This window comes from Amaranthus tricolor, chromosome 12 (assembly GCF_026212465.1).
Source record: "Amaranthus tricolor cultivar Red isolate AtriRed21 chromosome 12, ASM2621246v1, whole genome shotgun sequence".
NCBI classification, from domain to species: Eukaryota; Viridiplantae; Streptophyta; class Magnoliopsida; order Caryophyllales; family Amaranthaceae; genus Amaranthus; species Amaranthus tricolor.
The window spans coordinates 9,501,580-9,519,960 of NC_080058.1; the positions used below are offsets into that span (position 1 = coordinate 9,501,580).

At 34.2% G+C, this 18,381-nt stretch overlaps 1 protein-coding gene across 6 annotated transcripts; it reads left to right on the forward strand.

Moving 5' to 3' along the window:
- The first annotated feature begins 983 nt into the window (after positions 1-983).
- Positions 984-8,099, forward strand: LOC130828114 (uncharacterized). 6 transcript variants are annotated; one of them, XM_057693920.1, is made up of 9 exons: positions 984-2,307; positions 2,402-2,575; positions 4,659-4,700; positions 4,782-4,862; positions 4,959-5,069; positions 5,753-5,860; positions 5,935-6,043; positions 6,129-6,230; positions 7,640-8,099. In XM_057693920.1, exons 1-7 carry the CDS (start codon positions 1,198-1,200, stop codon positions 5,977-5,979), a joined length of 1,671 nt encoding a protein of 556 aa, XP_057549903.1. In that variant the 5' UTR covers positions 984-1,197; the 3' UTR covers positions 5,980-6,043; positions 6,129-6,230; positions 7,640-8,099. The 6 variants fall into 6 exon arrangements, with proteins under 6 accessions (XP_057549903.1, XP_057549907.1, XP_057549909.1 ...); XM_057693921.1 differs by having other exon boundaries at positions 992-2,307; positions 4,665-4,700; XM_057693924.1 differs by lacking the exons at positions 5,753-5,860; positions 5,935-6,043; positions 6,129-6,230; positions 7,640-8,099 and having other exon boundaries at positions 989-2,307; positions 4,665-4,700; positions 4,789-4,862.
- Positions 8,100-18,381: the final 10,282 nt, after the last annotated feature.

Genomic DNA, 18,381 nt, shown 5'->3' on the forward strand with positions numbered 1-18,381 from the left:
GTCAAAGGTAAAATTCAAATCAAGCATGTCATCTTCGGTTAATGCTATTGTCGTCCGACAACCTAGCTAAAATGATTCTTATAACATTAATTAGCAAAAAACACGATTTGCCTGTGATTTCTAAATTCTTAAACTTCGTAGCTATTCTTAGCAAATGATTCTTAAGAAATTAAGGTTTGATTATAAAAGGTCGACATGCAATACGAAGTTGTATTTTATTGTGTAATTATACAATATATGAGTTGCACTTGATCATACCAACGGATAATTGGATGAATTTCATCATTATGTATATTTTGGTAAAAATATATTTTAAGGTTGATTTTGACAAAATAAGTTATTTTAGATAACTTTTAACAAATGTTATATTTTCCAAATACTTTCTAAAAACTTTTATGTTTAATCTTCTTGACTATTCGCAGTCATCAACCGAGCAGTTGAGGCTTTTATCAATTTTTTTGCAACAGTTTTTGATAAAGACATAACATTAGAAAAAATTGATTTTAAAGGTTCCACGTTTACGTCGTTTGCTTTTAAAGGTTTCAACTTTATGTCATTTCTTTTGTTCCTTTTTATTTGTTCACTTTACCTTTTCATGTATTTTAAAGCATACTTTGAGTCTCCATATCTCATAATATGCTTAATTAAAAAATTACAAAAATTATATATTAAAATTTTTTGTATCAAGACAAATGTAACAAGATCCTACATGAATATATTTTTTATTGAATATATACTTAAAAAATCAAATTTAAATTACTCTCTCATATAGTGAAAAAACTTAAAATAGACAAACAAAAATGAATAGAGAGAGTTTCTTTTAAAGACTCCAATTTTATATGTTATTTGCTTTTATAGGTTTTTTGACCGTTAACCTGAACAACATGTCACCTAAAAAATTAACTCCTCAAAAAAGATATTAATTTTGTAAATCCACCAAAAACTTATAATTTCATTCCAAAATTTGCAATTTCTAATAAAAGAAATAATTCAAAAAAAAAACAAAATAAATAAAATTAATTTTGCCGGCATGTTATCCTATTTTCAACTACCGATATCTACCGCGTCATCTTGCCGCCAAACACTAGCCGAAGGCTGAAGCGAACCTACGAACTGTCAAAACTCAAAACTCACACCCAAATTCGGAAAATACAAAACCAGCAAAATCTGAAATTTGAAAAATAAAGCCGGGGAATAATGGCGATGGCATTTGAATCCAGAAACCTATTTGCAGCCATTGACATGGGAACAAACTCCTTCAAACTTCAAATTATCCACTTCGAACCTACCGTATCTAAACTCACCACTCTCCAAACCCATTCTGAAGCTGTCGGGTTAGGGCGTAATCCATTGTCATCATCACAACCATTAATATCTCCTGATTCCCAGTTCCGGGCAATTGAAGTGCTATTGAAATTTCAGTCAATTTTGCGATCACAGAATGTGACTCGAATCAGGGTAGTTGGTACATCAGCCATTAGAGAGGCTAGCAATAGGGATATCTTTTTAAATGAGGTGAAGAAAAAGTTAGGTTTTGATTTTCATGTGAATATATTATCTGGTGTAGAAGAAGCTAGGTTAATTTATCTTGGGGTACTTCAATTTCTGCCTATTTATGATAAAAGGGTTTTAACATTGGATATTGGAGGTGGGTCTACTGAATTTGTTGTTGGAAATTATGGTAGGGTTCTTTTTGCTGATTCAATAAGATTAGGTCATTTGACATTGACCCAGAAATTTGGGGAGAATGATTTAGTTGGATTGAAGGGTTATATTCGTGAGGTCATTGAAGCATCTGGGTTGGTTGGGAAGGTTAAAAATTTGGGTTTTGAGGTTGCAGTTGGATCATCTGGGACGATTTTGGCAATTGAGAAGGCGATATGGAGTGATTATGGAAGTGGTGGCGAAAAGAGGGAGGTTTTGAAGAATTGTGGACGGAGCAGGAGGAAGAATTGGTGGTTTAGTTGGGAAGAATTGAAGGGTCTTGTAGAGGGACTGTGTGGGGTTAGGGCTAGGTTTAGTCAAAATGAGAAAGCTAAGAGAGATGAGTTTTTTGGTAAAAGGTCTGAGTTCATTGTGGCGGGAGCGGTCCTTTTGGATGAAATACTAGAGTTGTTTGGGATCAATGAGATGATGGTTTCTGGTTACGCATTGGGCGAGGGTGTGGTGGCAGAAAATGTTTCGGAGGATTGTCTGGGCTCTAATTTGTATGTCAATGAGGCATGGAAATCCGTTAAGAGGCTTGCCATGAGGTTTAATGGAAAAGATAGGATGAAAAATTGTGCAGAGTGTTTGGCTATTGCTAAGGTGTTACTGGTTGGAGTTCCATGGAACTGCAATTGAGTATCAATTTTAGTTTGCATATTTGCTAATGATGGTTTTTTGTTGAATGATTTGGCAGGTGATATTTAGAGGTTTGAGGAAGAACAAGAAGTTTGTAGACGATCGTTTTGCTGTTGATATTTGTCTGAATGATAAGGATCTCGAGTATCTTGAAGCTGCTTGCATGCTTCACAATGTTGGTCTCTATTTTGGGAAAAAGGGCTACCATAAGCGATCCTATAGTATTGTCATGGTGTGATATCTGCCTTATATTAGTTAAATTTCTTTGCTATGATACTCCCTCAATTTGGAAATGATCATTTCATATACTGTTTTTCCTGTGTCTTATATTATAAGTTTGTTGTCATTGGATTTTATATAATACTCCCCATCCCTTTTAAATTGAATGACAGAGAGTGGATGAGCGAGATTTTCAAGCATGAAAAATATTTCTTGATGAATAGGGTTTTTGGAATACTTATCAAGTAGTGTTTTGTCAAGATTATCAAGTGTTAGGTTTATAGACATTTTGATTTTTAGGAATGAAATAACTTTTGATTTTCCTTTTAGCTAGAACATGTTGCTGCTGTTGCACATATTGTGTCACATCAGTGGCAAGGTAGCATTTTGATTCAGATAGTATGTGGTTTTTCCAACGAGGAGGAAACTGTTGTTTTGTGTTGCTTATGATGTATTGTACTATGCACCAATGATCAGGTGGGCTGGTGCTAGTTTTCGCGGGGGGTGGGGGGTGTGGAGGAGGGGGGAGGAAGTGAGTTTTCCATCAGCAAAGTTCTTGTTAGAGTAGGCTACCGAATGCGGAAGTGTGGGCCTAAAGGTGGCACGAAAGGTTAATGACCATGGCTTGAAGGTGCACTAATGAACCATGGTTATATGCAAGTATTAACGTGATTTAAGCAATAAAAGTATAGCAAATATTAACACTAAGATTTAATTTGGTTCACCATTAATGAGGCTACATGCACCATCCTAGGCTAGTGTATCATTATGTGTTTATAGGATAAAGGAGCTTGAAAGCTCATTACAACAGTGAAGGAATTACATCAATAGAGAGTAGTGTGTGAGCTGTACATTTGAGTAAAGAATTAATTAGAGTGTGGTAAGGATAAAGAATGGGAGGCTCAAGCATGTAACTTGGCTCTTTAAAATACTACATACAACAAATACACATATATATAAGCAAAGGGGGACACATGGGACAGCATTTGAAAACCAGCAAGTAGCAGCAAGTGAAGCTGGCAGCCGCTCGACCCTCTGCTCGATCAAGCCACCTGGTAGAGCAAGGAGCAGGCATGCTTCTGACGCTTTTCCAGCTTGTTTGCACAGCCCTCTAGGTCCCCTATGGTCTTCCCTATGCTTCCATAGCTTGATGTAGCTGGTTGTGTACTACATTTCCTTATTTATAAATGACAAACCCATGTGCCACACTCCATACACTTGTTTTATGCACACAATGAGAGTTTGTTCTACTTCATGACTTAGAGTGTCCTTTACCACTCATAATAATACATGCTTAAGGTCTAGTAATCATACTTTGTTACTTCTAACCTTTAAGACTAAACTATTCTACACAAGACTCAAGTCACAAACTCTTTCGGTTCTTTGTACGTCATGTATACTTGGGAGACAATGACACTTACAGGTAATCAATATCAAATAGTAGTATTGGGAATGAGTTTTAGTTTTGATTTTCATAAAACATTTCCATGGTAATTGAGCTGTCACCCTTAACCATGTGTTTTCTTTTTTCATAAATTTCACAAATTATGCGCACTTCTTATTTATGTGAAGTTATACATGACGTTTGCTACCAAGGGCCAATCGAAAATAACCTCTTTGTTAAATTTCATCATTAATAAGTATAAGGGTGCGTACATCCGACCCTCTCAAACCCCGCTCTAGGTGGGAGCCACTTAATGGCATTGGGGTGATGGAATGCAATAATTTTCCTTTACCACTTAATACCGCAATTTCAAGTGGTAATGAATTAGAATGAATTACAATTTTTTAGTTAAACAAGATCATAAGCCTTGCGCAATAGTTTTTCTTGGTAAATTACAATTTTTATAACCATTACCATTTAACACCAACAACCAAATGGGTCATTTAGTCGTTATGGTAGTCTTTGTGAATAATTTAATGAAAATTGCACAACTTCAGTCAGGAATGGTGTAGTTACTGTTAACATTAAGGCTTCATCATTCCAATTTATTGTTATGTTGGTGCTACATGATTTTTTATCTTAACCTAGAAATTTAGCTTTTAAATTTGCCATTTACTGTTGAACTTATTCCTTAAATGGAATTCTGTGGCAGGAACAGAGTGAACTTGATGGTTACTCTATTGTGGAGAATCAGGTAATTCTATATGTTATCGATAAGAATCTTTGTTCATTAAACCGTTGCTTCTTCCTGTCATTGCTATTTTTAATTTTACAGTTGATAGCTCAACTTGCTAGATATCACCGAAAGAAGTTCCCTAACATTGAATTGATTTCTCTCCAAGGAGTCTCTAAGGAGGTATCATATTGTACTATTTCCAGTTAAAGTATTCTTTTTACATATCTTTAAAGGTGCAGTAAAATGATTGTCTGTGTGGGATTTGGACATGATCAGAAATTTGGAATTATTTGCTCCATTCTACGCATATCAGTCATCATCCAGAAACACACTCAATTGGAACTCAGAGAAATCAGTTTTGACGATTCTAGCGAAGGTTTTGTCTTGGTAAGACAGAAACATTACAGAAATTTGGCCTTCTGTTTATTCAACTTTGAATTTATGGTTTGATGTAGAAGACATTAATAATCCATTACCCAAATGCCATAAAATGGTTCCCACTTATGTGGGGTTTTGAGGATTGGATATACGCAACCTTATCCTTGTTAGTGATAACAAAAAAATTGTTTTTTATTGACCCTTGATATTAAATATCATCTGACTTCACATAAATAAAAAGTGCACATGAGTTAATTAGTCATTTTAATATAATTCATTATAATCCGAAACCAAGAACAATTTTTGGGTTCATCGAAATAAGGGACAAAAGTTACGTCTAGAAGTTCTAAAAATTCAATGGTTAGTGCTATGAATTGAGATGGTGAATTGTTGATGAAACAAAACTGAAGATTGCGTTAATGGTTTTCTACTAAAAAACACACAAGATAAAGATAGGATCAAGCATTCAAGAGGCTTGAAATCTCTCCCAAGAAAGCTAAAAACGTAAACAAAACAATTCTATAGGCCAATTCCCTTTCTCCCCTCTTTTTCTCTATCTGCAATTTATAACGCTGTATGCTCCATTTCTCAAACGAGGTGTTAAGCACCAGCCAATCCTAACAAGCTCTAATTGAATTCCTACTGTATGCTCATATAGTTGAATCCTTACATTTTTATGTTTTTATTTGCAGTTTTTCGTAATGAAAGGAGGCCAGCCTATGCTTCTGGAACCAGAGATGCTATTATTAGCCAAGGACTTAGAGGGAAAAATAGCGATAGAAGCAAAGCTTTTTGAAGCGGTACATATTGTTGCCTTTTGAATTGAGAAAACACTTCATGTCACATTGTTGTAATTTTCATATTTTGTCTTCAGGTCTTCCATCAGAAGTTATTGGTTGTAACTCATATGGGATGTTAAAGACCTCCGCGAGACATCAATGCGCATGTTATGTGTGAATCAGTTAGTGATGGGCGGATCTTGGGTATGATGTATAATTTGTGTATTAATAATCGTTTTAATTATTTGGCTAATGTCCTAATTGCTACAATTTGTATTAAAATGGTCAGCTTTTAGCAGAAGTGTCTCTGTAATCCTTTCGGAGTTGAAGACGAGAAGTTATGAAGCTCAAAGAATTTAAATATTTTCCGTGTCATGAAGGCTGCTAACTGGTACGTATTATTTTTCCCTCATCCTTTTTAGTGAAAAATGAAAAGGATTACAAAGACTAGGCTGTTCACTTCTATGCTTTATTATTTCAGCTTTAGTAATGTTTTCTTTTTGTTTAGTTCTCATCAGTATTTTCGAATTTAAAAATCTCAAAATTAAAAATAATACAATTTATGGAATTCATATGTACACTATGCTTTGTTTATTTTAGCTTTAGTAATACCTTGTGTTTAGTCCATCGGTATTTTCTAAGGGGGAAAAGGAAAATGTTTCTGTTACAGAGTCTCCCATTCCAAATCTTTTTAAGCCACCCCTTACATATGTTGTCAGGGAAGATTACCTTTACCGTTTAGTCTTTTAGATTGATGTTCCTGTGGGTTTTGAACTTTCGATTACTACAAATTATATGATTTGCCTTTTTTATTGGTATTGTTATGTAATGGTTATAATTGATATCAATCATAAGTCTTCCCCCTGCCATATTCCTGGTACTAAGGTACTACGGTCTATGTGAGCTGCTTGATTAGTAACATGAACTGCTTAACTTGACGTCTTGACCTGAAACTCCATATGGGGCAACACAGCCTGGCTTCTACAGGAAAGACCCCACCCCCAAATTGCCTCTAGTAGGTTTGATCCAAGATGTAAGCTAATACCACTATACCGTGCCATCCTTGATGGAACTGCTTATCATATGATTTAGCATAGTTTTCTAAATAATGACAAACAGTGTGGGTGTTGCATATATTCTTGCAGCAAATGAACTTATATATCAAGCTTTATATCTTGATATCCTACATACCCATATGAGTATATGACCTTGTCCAATGAGGGTTCTCAGATTAGGATATGACATTTGGACATTTACAACGTATACAGTACCTGGCACAGTATACACCACTCCATTAGCCCAATAAGTGGCTCCCACCTAGAGTGGGGTTTGAGAGGGTCGTATGTACGCAACCTTACTCTTGTTAATGATAAAGTAACAAAGATGTTTCTGATTGACCCTTGGTAGCAAACATCATGTGCAGCTTCACATAAATAAGGAGTGCACATGGTTAATGGTCATTTTACCATAGTCCATTATTATATGAAACCAAAAAACTATAAGATGAGTGTGCTGAAGTTTGATGATGCATCAAATTGACATTCAGTGATCAAAACATGGTAGCATGTTTTATCTTCAACAGCTTCATCAGTCTTCACTGGTAAGTCATCCCTTTCAGCGACTTTTATGCCTAACGCTTTTAGCTGGATTAGGATTTTGTGTACTGATAATGTGACCTAAATTATGCATGTTTGAAAACCGAGTTGCTGTTTCTTTGAGTTTGATGAATCATTCATCGAATTTGTTTGGGGTATTATCTTTCATGCTTGCTGTTCATTCATGACTTCTACTTGGATACAGGGTGAATACATATTCCTTCTCAGGGACACGAAGCGAAAATGGAGCAATTATTGGCAAATACAAAGAACAAATTCATCACTAGCTTGCAGAATAGAGTTTTAAGAAGGCCTAAGGGCTCACATATGCCTTGTTTTGTGTCAAAAATAGCAATTGCAATGAGCAGTGTAGTTCAACCTCAAGTCAACATCATGAGTATATATAAAAGTGTGCTCAAGTAGAGAACTTCTAGGTATTTACTTTAAGCAAGGAGTGCCGTTGCCTAGGATCCAATAGCCCATTAATATAGGGAGCCTAATTTTTTTGTAATTCGTCAATAGCCCATTAATATAGGGAGCCTAATTTTATTGTAATTCGTGAGTTTATAGTAGATATTTTTAAAAAGAAGTCATGTTTGAAAGTGGAGGAAGAAGATGAATCTCAAAAAAATAATTTATTTCAATTTAAAGGGATTTATTTGTATTATTTTTTTGAAGTACTTAGTAAAGATAAGAATCGATCTTCTATAAGGAGGGTCTATATCTATTATTTTGCATAGGGCTCATAAAATATCAGGAACGACACTAGAAATACACCATCCATGGAATCAACGATTTTAGAGACCGGACATGTTTGCTAAGTTTGGAAGTTTCTAATTTTAGAAAGCTAATATTTTTAGTAAGATTTTAATTTTATCAAGAGTTTGTTTTTCTAATCTTGTTTATAATTATCGTTGTCTTTTTTATTGTGTCATCACTTTTTTTATATAAACTTTTCAAATATGCCTTCCTCTCTTGAAAATTCTCTTAACTTTCTTCTCTGTCTAAAATTGAATAAATTTTTCACTCAGACTTTCATTTCTTGCAATTGGAGCAATGGGATACAACATTTAACTACGTAAGCTATGTCTATAAATACTTTATATCATTATTCGTATTTTTTTTCAAAAAGGAAAACAAGGCAAGTTGTACAAATTGCGCCACTTGGCTTAGGTCAAGTTGTACATTTCATGTGGCTTTTCCTAGTTCTTTTATAATTATGATTTATTATTGTTAATTATTTTTGAATTAACTATTTGTTTGATTATTGACTTAGTTATTTATTATATTAGTTTAATTATATGTTTAATCATTTGATTTGTTGAATATAATTATACGTTTAAATATTCGTTTAAGATTTAATATAATTTAAGATTTATTTTAAATTTATGTTTAATTATGTAGAAATATGGTTTGTAATTAAATATTCATAATAGAGGGAAAAATACTATATAGAGGTTAATTGTTTTGGAGTAGTACTAGGCATGTTAAAAGCGACTCTTTTAATCCGGAGAGGTGTTATTGGGTTTACGCGTCATGCTAGGCATAAGCAAACGCTAGAGGGAGTTAGGCACAATGGACTAGTATCTTAGAATGGGAACATACTCCTCGGGGTCAACAAATGATGAGGATAGGCGTAGTGAGTTTGAGATACTACTCCCAAACATTCTATGGGACAACTTATTAATTGAATTGACTTGTGGTTCTAATAGGTATGTTTGTTGACAACCATTAAGATGTAACTCATAGAATTAAGTGTAGGTAACAAAAATAGAGAGCAACAACTAGAATATTATGTGAACGAGGTGTGCCCTTAATGTTTAAGGGAAAGTTTTATCAAAGAACCATTAGAGCCATGTTACTATGTGGATCATAATGTTGGGCTTCTAGAAATAATCATAGGTTAAAGGTGGGAGTTGAAAAATGCAAATATTTCGATGGATAAGTAAGCATACCTTGAAGGATAGAATTTAAAATGAAGATATCATAAAGGATTTAGAAATCGCAAATATTGAGAAAATGATGAAAAATAATTGTTTAATATGGTTTGAGCATGTGCATAGACGGGGTATTGATCAAGTTGTAAGTAAGATAAAAAGTTTGAACTTTGAAGACCTAAAAAGAGGGTGAGAAAGGCCAAATATGACTTGAAAGACATAAGTGGAAAATGATATGAAGAATCTAGACTTACAAATTGAGATGACAAGAAATCAAAATGAATGTAGAAGAAGAATCCTTGTAGGCGACATTGAAATTGATATATTGATTCACATAGCCAATCCCAATCTTTTAGGATTAAGGCTTTAGCCTTGTAGTTGTTGTTGTTGTTGTTTGTGTTCCTAAATAATGAAGGAATATTTAGCCAGTGATTAGAATAGTCTCAACTAATAGGCGTGTAGTCGAAGTCATTTAGCAAGTTTATTACATAATAGGAGTTGGATTCTTCATTCTCTATTTAAAGGTCTCTCCTAATAGAATAGAATATTGTGTATATCTTATAAATCTTTATATTTTGGTAATTATTTTGTTATTAGCTAGTTTTCTTACTCTCTAAGATTACCCTTGTAGCTAGTTTCCTTACTCTCCAAGATTACTCTTGTATTTATTCTCTCATTTTGAAATGAAATGACAACCAATTATTCTACCAATTCTATCATGGTATCAAGAGCTTAGGTTCTTTTTCCTCTCTTCAACCCTTTTTATTTTCTTCCTTGCTCCCCAAGACAACCGTTCCCCACCCTTACCGCCGCCCCCCCTCTCTCTTGCGTCTTCCATGGCATCTCCTAAAATTCATCCCATCACCAACTCCTCTACGGGTATCCTTGGGCCTTGTCCAGCCCATAATTTCTTTACCGGGTCATCTTTCTCGTCGGACTACTTTCCGACGAATATCAATCAAGCTATGCATACTCTCTCTTTGTCCTCTCCAGATGAACATTTCTACATGGATACCAGTGCTACTTTCCATATGACTCACTCTCAAGGTAATTTTCTTAAGTATTTTCCATTGAAGCATCATCATAATAATCACATAATTGTTGGTAATGGTAATATGATTCCCGTTCAAGGTCATGGTGATTTACCCATTTCTCCCTCTAATCCTTTCCTTACTCTCAAAAATGTCTTACATGCCCCTAAACACATTAAAAATCTTATCTCTGCTCGTAAGTTTACTCGTGATAATAAAGTTTTTGTTGATTTTGATCCTTTTGGTTTTTCTGTGAAAGAATTGGGCATAGGGAATATCCTCTTACGGTCTAATAGCACTGGTAATCTTTGTCATTTCCATTCAACATATGGAGCTACCATCCCCTCCTCTCCACATTCGGCTTTTTTATCTTCTAATATTTGGCATTCCCATTTAGCTCATTCGGGAAATGACATTTTACATTCCTTATATTCTTCTAATTCTATCCAATGTAATAAAACTCCATCTTTTGTGTTTCATTCTTGTCCTTTTGGTAAACATGTTAGATTACCTTTTGTTAATTCTCAATTGGTGAGTACTAAACCTTTTGATATTATTCATAATGATGTATGGTCTTCTACTGTTTCAAGCCCTTCGAGATACAAATACTATGTCCTCTTTCTTGATCATTATATAAATTCTTTGTGGACTTTTCCGTTATTTCACAAGTCTCAAGTGTATGATATTTTTGTGCAATTTAACACCTTTGTCAATACTCAATTTGAGCTTAATATCAAATCTTTTCAATGTGATCACGGGTGAATTTGATAATAAAATTTTGCACCAATTTTGTGCTACTCGGGGTATCTCTCTTCGTTTCTCTTGCCCCCAAACTTCATACTAAAATGGAAAATCTGAAAGAAAAATTCACACAATAAATAATATCATTCATACATTATTGTGTCATGTATCCCTTCCCTCTTATTTTTGGCCCCACGACTTGAATACCGCTACTTATCTCCTAAACATTCTCCCCTCCAAGTTACTTGGTCATTTGACTCCTACTCACTTGCTTTACTATAAATCTCCCACATATACGTATCTTCGGGTTTTGGGTGTTTATATTTTCCTCTTATCTCTTCCAAAAAATTCATAAATTACAAACTCGTTCATCTCCATGTGTCTTTTTGGGATATCCATCTATGCATCGTGGTTACAAGTACTATGATCTCTACTCTCATAAGATTATTCTCTCCCGCCATGTCCTTTTTGACGAAGCCTCCTTTCCTTTTTCTTGGTCCTCACAATCCTCTCCTAGAGAATATGATTTTTTAGATGATCCCAATCATTATTTTTTCCTTCAACAATTTCAGCCCAACAGCAGCAACCCATCTCCTAACCCCCTCCCCTTATTTACTAGGCCTCGTCTCCCTATTAGCCCAACAACAACTTCCCAGAATACAAACCCTCCCCCACTAACTCAGAACACTAGGCCCAACCCAGTTAGCCACCCTCCAGCTCCTATTTCCCCATCACAAACCCCATCCTCTAGCCCACTTTCTTCCTTAAATCTCCCCTCATCACCAATTTCTCCTTCTATGCTCGGAATGACTAGGCGTAGTAAGCATGACATTTTCAAGCCCAATCCCAAATACACTTCTCACGCCTTTTCTATCTCCTTCTATCCTAATCCCGAAAATCCTATCCATGTCCTCCGTGACCCTAACTGGAAACAAGCCATGAAGGATGAATTTGATGCTTTAATTGAGAATAATACTTGAGATATTGTGTCGCGGCCTCCGAATGCTAATTTTATTCATTCCTTGTGGATTTTCCGAGTGAAAACTAAGTTTGATGGTTCTTTAGAGCGCTATAAGGTGCGTCTTATTGGTGATGGCAAGTCTTAAAGAGAGGGCATTGACTGTGATGAGACTTTTAGCCCTGTGGTCAAACCTGCTTCTATTCGCATTGTTTTGAGTATTGCTCTGTCTAATTCTTGGTCCATTCATCAGTTGGATGTTAAAAATGTTTTTCTCCATGGTCACTTGAATAAAACTGTGTACATGCATCAACCTTTGGGTTTTCGTGATCCCACTCAACCCGATCATGTGTGTCTTCTCCGAAAGTCTCTTTATGGTCTAAAGTAGGCCCCTCGAGCTTGGTATCAACGGTTTGCTAATTTTGTGACTACCTTTGGTTTTCGTAATAGCATTTCTGATAACTCTTTATTTTGTTTATTGTCATGGGTCCAATATTGTTTATCTTCTTTTGTATATGGATGATATTATACTCACTGCTTCTTCTGAACTTCTCCGTCAGTCTATCATGTCTAAATTAAGTTCAGAATTTGCTATGAAGGACTTGGGTTCTCTCAATTACTTCTTGGGTATTGCTGTTTCTCATACTCCTGCATGTCTATTTCTCTCTCATATCAAATATGCTGTTGAAATTCTGGATAAAGCTAGATGTCTGAATGCAAACCTGCTCCTGCTCCTGCTCCTACTCCTGTTACTACATCTAGCAAACTTTACGCTGATGTTGGGTCTCCATATGATAATCCTACCTTGTATTGCAGCTTAGCTGGGACCTTACAATATCTTACTTTCACCCGTCCGGATATTTCTTATGCCGTTCAACAAATGTGCTTATTTATGCATGATCCTCGAGTTAAACATATGGCTGCTCTTCATAGAATTCTTCGGTACATTTAAGGGACTCTTGACCATGAACTACAACTATATAAGTCCCCTGTTTCTTCTCTCTTATCCTATACTGATGCTGATTGGGGTGGTTGTTCTGACACCCGCCGTTCCACTTCCGGTTACTATGTTTTTCTCGGTGACATCTTGATCTCTTGGTCTGCTAAGCGCCAACCTACGGTCTCTAAGTCTGGTGCCAAAGCTCAATATCGTGGTGTTGCTAATGTTGTTTCTGAAACTTGTTGGATTCGTAACTTGCTTCTTGAGCTTCATTGTCTTATTCCCATGGCCACTCTTGTTTATTGTGACAATGTTAGTACTGTTTATTTGTCGAGCAATCTTGCTCATCATCAACGCACTAAGCATATCGAAATGGACATTCATTTTGTTCGTGGAAAGGTTCAGCGTGGTGATGTTCGGGTTCTTCATGTTCCATCTCAATATCAAATTGCCGATATCTTTACTAAGGGTCTGCCTCAAGTTCTTTTTGATGATTTTCGATCCAATTTCAGCGTTCGCAAACCTCCCGATTTGACTGCGGGTTGTGATAGAATAGAATATTGTGCATATCTTGTAAATCTTTATATTTTGGTAATTATTTTGTTATTAGCTAGTTTTCTTACTCTCTAAGATTGCCCTTGTAGCTAGTTTCCTTACTCTTCAAGATTACTCTTGTATTTATTCTCTCATTTTGAAATGAAATGACAACCAATCATTTTACCAATTCTATCATCTCTCTCCCCTTTTTCCCTTTGATGTAACTCAAAATTTTTAATCATTTGTTATTTAAGTAACGGTTTTTGGAAGAAATTGATGGATTATAAGGAGAGAATAAGAAGAATAAAATTTTTCCAAGAGAAAGTTGAAAAGATTATGAAAAGGAAAATAGGTGGCAAAAACCGAGAAAAAGATTTATAGAAAAATATCTCAATGAGTTGGAAAAAAGTATAGAGCACTTCTTTGAATTGTAAAAGGAGAATAATGGAGTTGGAGAAGGATATAAATGTAAACATGCGATGAAGTTATTCATTTATTGAAGAAATGCTTGGTAGAAATTTAAATTTGATTATTTAGTAAGGATAAGGATAAAGATAAGGATATATTTATATTGGAGCCATTAAAATATAGTTATATGAGAATCGAATAATAGGTGACATTTTATAAAGAGAGGCATTTGCTCTCCAACTAAGACAAGATTGAATTCTTAGGATGTAGTTGAATGTCATTGAGCCATTAGAATGCAAATTTGCACTAGTTTACCTCAAATATCTTAACCATCACAATTACTAAGCATCTTAGAAAAACTTAAATCATTCAACAAGACTCAAAAATTTGAGAAATAAATTAAGTGGCCTTACATTGAAAATTATGGTTGATTTAAGCATTACTTCAAGCAAAATTATAAATGTCATAGTTAGGGATGGAAATAATTGCCTTTGACCTAGATTCAAATATATATTATTTAGATCTAGATACGTGGATCTCACGGATTCAGAGATTAGGATTCGTGTTTAAATAATTTTAATTAAACAAAACAAATTATTTAAGACAAGACTTTCCATGAGATAGTTCTGTATTATGCGAAATAACACAAAATTAATTAAAACCTACTTTTGCACTTAAAATACTCACTTTAGTTGTTTAATATTAAATACGTCATTTTAGATGGTAAAATTGATAGATTGAATATTAAAACACCTTATTTTTTGAAATGAGCCTTTTGTATGCATGTGTCTAATTGTGAAATGATCGCATACAAGAATTAAGGCTATTTTTTGGCAAAATTTATAATACAAAAAATATTGATTTTATTTAAAGCACTTATCTTATTGACAAAAGATAAGCTATAACATAGTTTAAATTCAAACAACTCGAAATATAGAATAAATACAATAACTAAAATATAAAAATAACAACGACATATTTATACAATTCGTAAATGCAAATCTCAGTAAAATGCTAGTTTGCTAGTCTTTTATTTTCATCACTATTCACTATTTGCTACTAATTGTTGCAACAATAATTCCAACAATGACGAGAAAAAAGATGAAGAAAGCTATTAATAAAGGTTGCCACTATGATTCCAGTCCTGATTTGAATAATTGGATTTAAACAAATAGAAATATAGAATTGAGATTTTATAAAATTGATCTGAATTCATGGATCTAGATCGAGTTCAAAAATCATTGCTTTTCTAAGAATTGAGTCTATCTAAAATAACTCTAATTTTTAATTGATTTTTACACAATAATTTCAACTTTTGATTAAATATGAATAATCTAACTATAAGGAGTACTTTCTAAGAATGCACTAAAGTAACCCCTTACCTATACTTTATATAACATGTCATGTTCAATAAAATAAAATAAAAATAAATACAAAACTAAATTATAAGGAAATTGAAAATTAAAAATAAAATTAAAAAGAGAAACTAAGTAGGATTTTTTTTTTAAAAAAAAAATTTTACTTTTAATATTTAATATTTTTAAAATTTTTATTTTATTTGTCCAATTAACCTGCAAAATTTGGTCATCCTTTGGCAATAGTGTTCTTGAGTGGGTAACCTAAAATTGAGATTATTAATGATTGATCAAGGTTAAAATTATTATTAAAAAAAAAAAATTCCACATGGTAGCATTGAATTTTCATGAAACGCTAGTGGTAGCACTTTTGTAAGATTTTTTCACATGGTAGCATCCAATTTATGCCTTATCCAACTGTCATAGCATTTTTCGTTAAATTCTTGTTAATTTATGTTTAATTCACCATTTGGACATTTTTACCCTTATTAACTGTTGGTTCTTGTCTTTATAATTTGCCCTAAATATTTGAGAGCATTGATAAATAAAATGGTGAATTAAACGTCAAAATGGTGAATTAAATATTTGAGAGCATAAAAATGGTTTAAGACAAATTATAAAGATAACAACTAACATTTAATAAGGGTAGAAACGTCAAAATAGTGAATTAAACGGAAATTGACAAGAATTTAATGGAAAATGCTACGACAGTTAGATAGGACGTAAACTGGATGCTACCATGTGGAAAAATCTTTCAAAAGTGCAACCACTTGCGTTTCATGAAAGTTGAATGCTACCATGTGGAATTTCCCTAAAAAAAATTAATCAAAGATTAAATTATTCTAGTCTCTAGATAATTTTTCAAAAAAAATAAAAAAATTCATTGCCTTCTCAAATGTGTTCCTCAAAGAAAGTTTCTTAATATGGAATCACGGGAAAATTTAAAAAAAATAAGATTATTTAACAACTTTATTCAAAAAACAAGCTTCGTTCAAACTTTATTCCCAAAATAAGCGTCTGTGCCTCCAAACCTAGGCTTGGTGTATACTCGCACTTACTAACCGCGAAATGAAAGAAATGATCAAAAATTTTGTCCAAGGTCAAGTCGCTGTTAATAACAGCGACCTAATATTTGACTGGTCAAACATAATGTCGCTATTACTAACAGCGACTTTATGCGTTCTAAATTTTTGCTGAAGCTCCTTCTTCCTCATTTCACTTTACTTTATTGAGAGCCCTAAAAACCCACGAAAATCTCCCTCTTTCTTCCACCATTAAAATCAACTTCAATCCTTCAATTAATCTCATCAAATTCCAAGTTTGTATTACCAATTAGTTCCGTCATCTTACTATATTCACTTTAGGTAATAATTTTTTTTTTCTTTTTTCGAAAATTTTGGGTTTATATTTGTTCATGAAGTTTCAATTAAATGCAGGTTCATAAACTTGCAAATTACTACTCTTTGGTGATCTACAGCTTATTAAGGTACCTTTTTATTATAAATTTTGAACAATGTACTTGCTTTCTTATGAACTTGATGGTGATGTTGATTTTGCACGTATTGTTATAAAAATGGCTTCATTTCGTGTGACTGCTGTATGTTTTTGGAATGGTTCAATTCGATCAAGTAGTAGCAATGTTAAGTATGTTGGGAGAAGACGTAAGCTGTTTGCATGCAACTCAAACATGGATTTGAATGAATTTAAACATCTTATATGCTCTAAGATTGGCATTGACACTACAAAAAGTAATGTTAATGTAAGTTTTAAATACAATATGAGTGGAGAATTGTTAGCTCTTCCGGTTGAGGATGAGGAAGCTATAGATGCAATGTGGGAGTATTCAAAGTCTACCTCTATTCCTTCTTTAGAGAGGGTGTGCTTGGAAGTTTAGGGCTAGGTTGAGCTCCTATTCACCTACATGGGAGATTGTTACATATAAAGGGAAGCATGGGGGTTGTGTATTAAGTACTGAAAATGTGTTAGCTGGACACATTCATTTGACATCTTTCATGATTAACAATCTTATTAGAAATTGTGTTGCTGAAGACCCATCAATTAAGGTCTCTATGGTGCGACAAATGGTGAAAGACCAATTTGGTTTCGAAGTGACCTATAAGCGGGCATGGTGTGCTAAACAGCAAGCCCTTCTCTCCATCTATGGGACATGAGAAGAATCTTATCCTCTTCTTCCATGTTTCTTGAAAGCAATGCTAGTTTCTAACCTCGAGACTGTAGTTGAGTGGTTCTTTAAGGTAGATAATGATGTTGGTGTGTACGTCCGTCCTAGTATTAGAACTTTCCAACGTGTGTTCTGGGCTTTTAAACCTACTATTGAGGGGTTCAAGTATTGCAAACCCCTTATTGCCATTGATGGAACACATTTGTATGGTAAGTATCGCCATACGTTGTTAACTGTGATTGCTCAAGATGGGAACAAGGGAATCTTCCCGCTTGCCTTTGCTTTAGTAGAGAAAGAATGCATAGTCGAGTGGTCCTTGTTTATGGCGTGTGTTCGTAAGCATATGATACATATAAGAGGTCATGGCCTCAATACACGGGTGTTGAGATGATACACGATCCAGATCACATTCGTGAACTAGGAAGACCTAAGTCAAGGAGGATCACCAACGAGATGGACGAAGGATCAAGGAGACGCAACGCTTGTTGACGGTGTGGTAGTGAAGGTCACAACACTAGAACTTGCACGTCAAGGTAAACAGTATCTGTATTTGAGTATATAAACATAAAGACTATGAAACAAATAAATGACATAAGTAAACAATTTGAGTATTTCTTAAGTCTTTTTACGTATAATCATAACCCCATCATAGTTATTGTTGAATTGCAGTAGAGATGGATCCAGCAGCTCCAGGTCCTCAAGACCCTAGTGTACTGATGATGCAGGCAGATCACAGGAGCAGTGTACTATGGGATGTCTAGGTTAGTGAACTTAGTATTTTGAATGTACATGCCTTTATACTTTAACTTTATGCTAATATAATCTTTGCGTTTAGGTGTCCGACGTGGAGATAATATA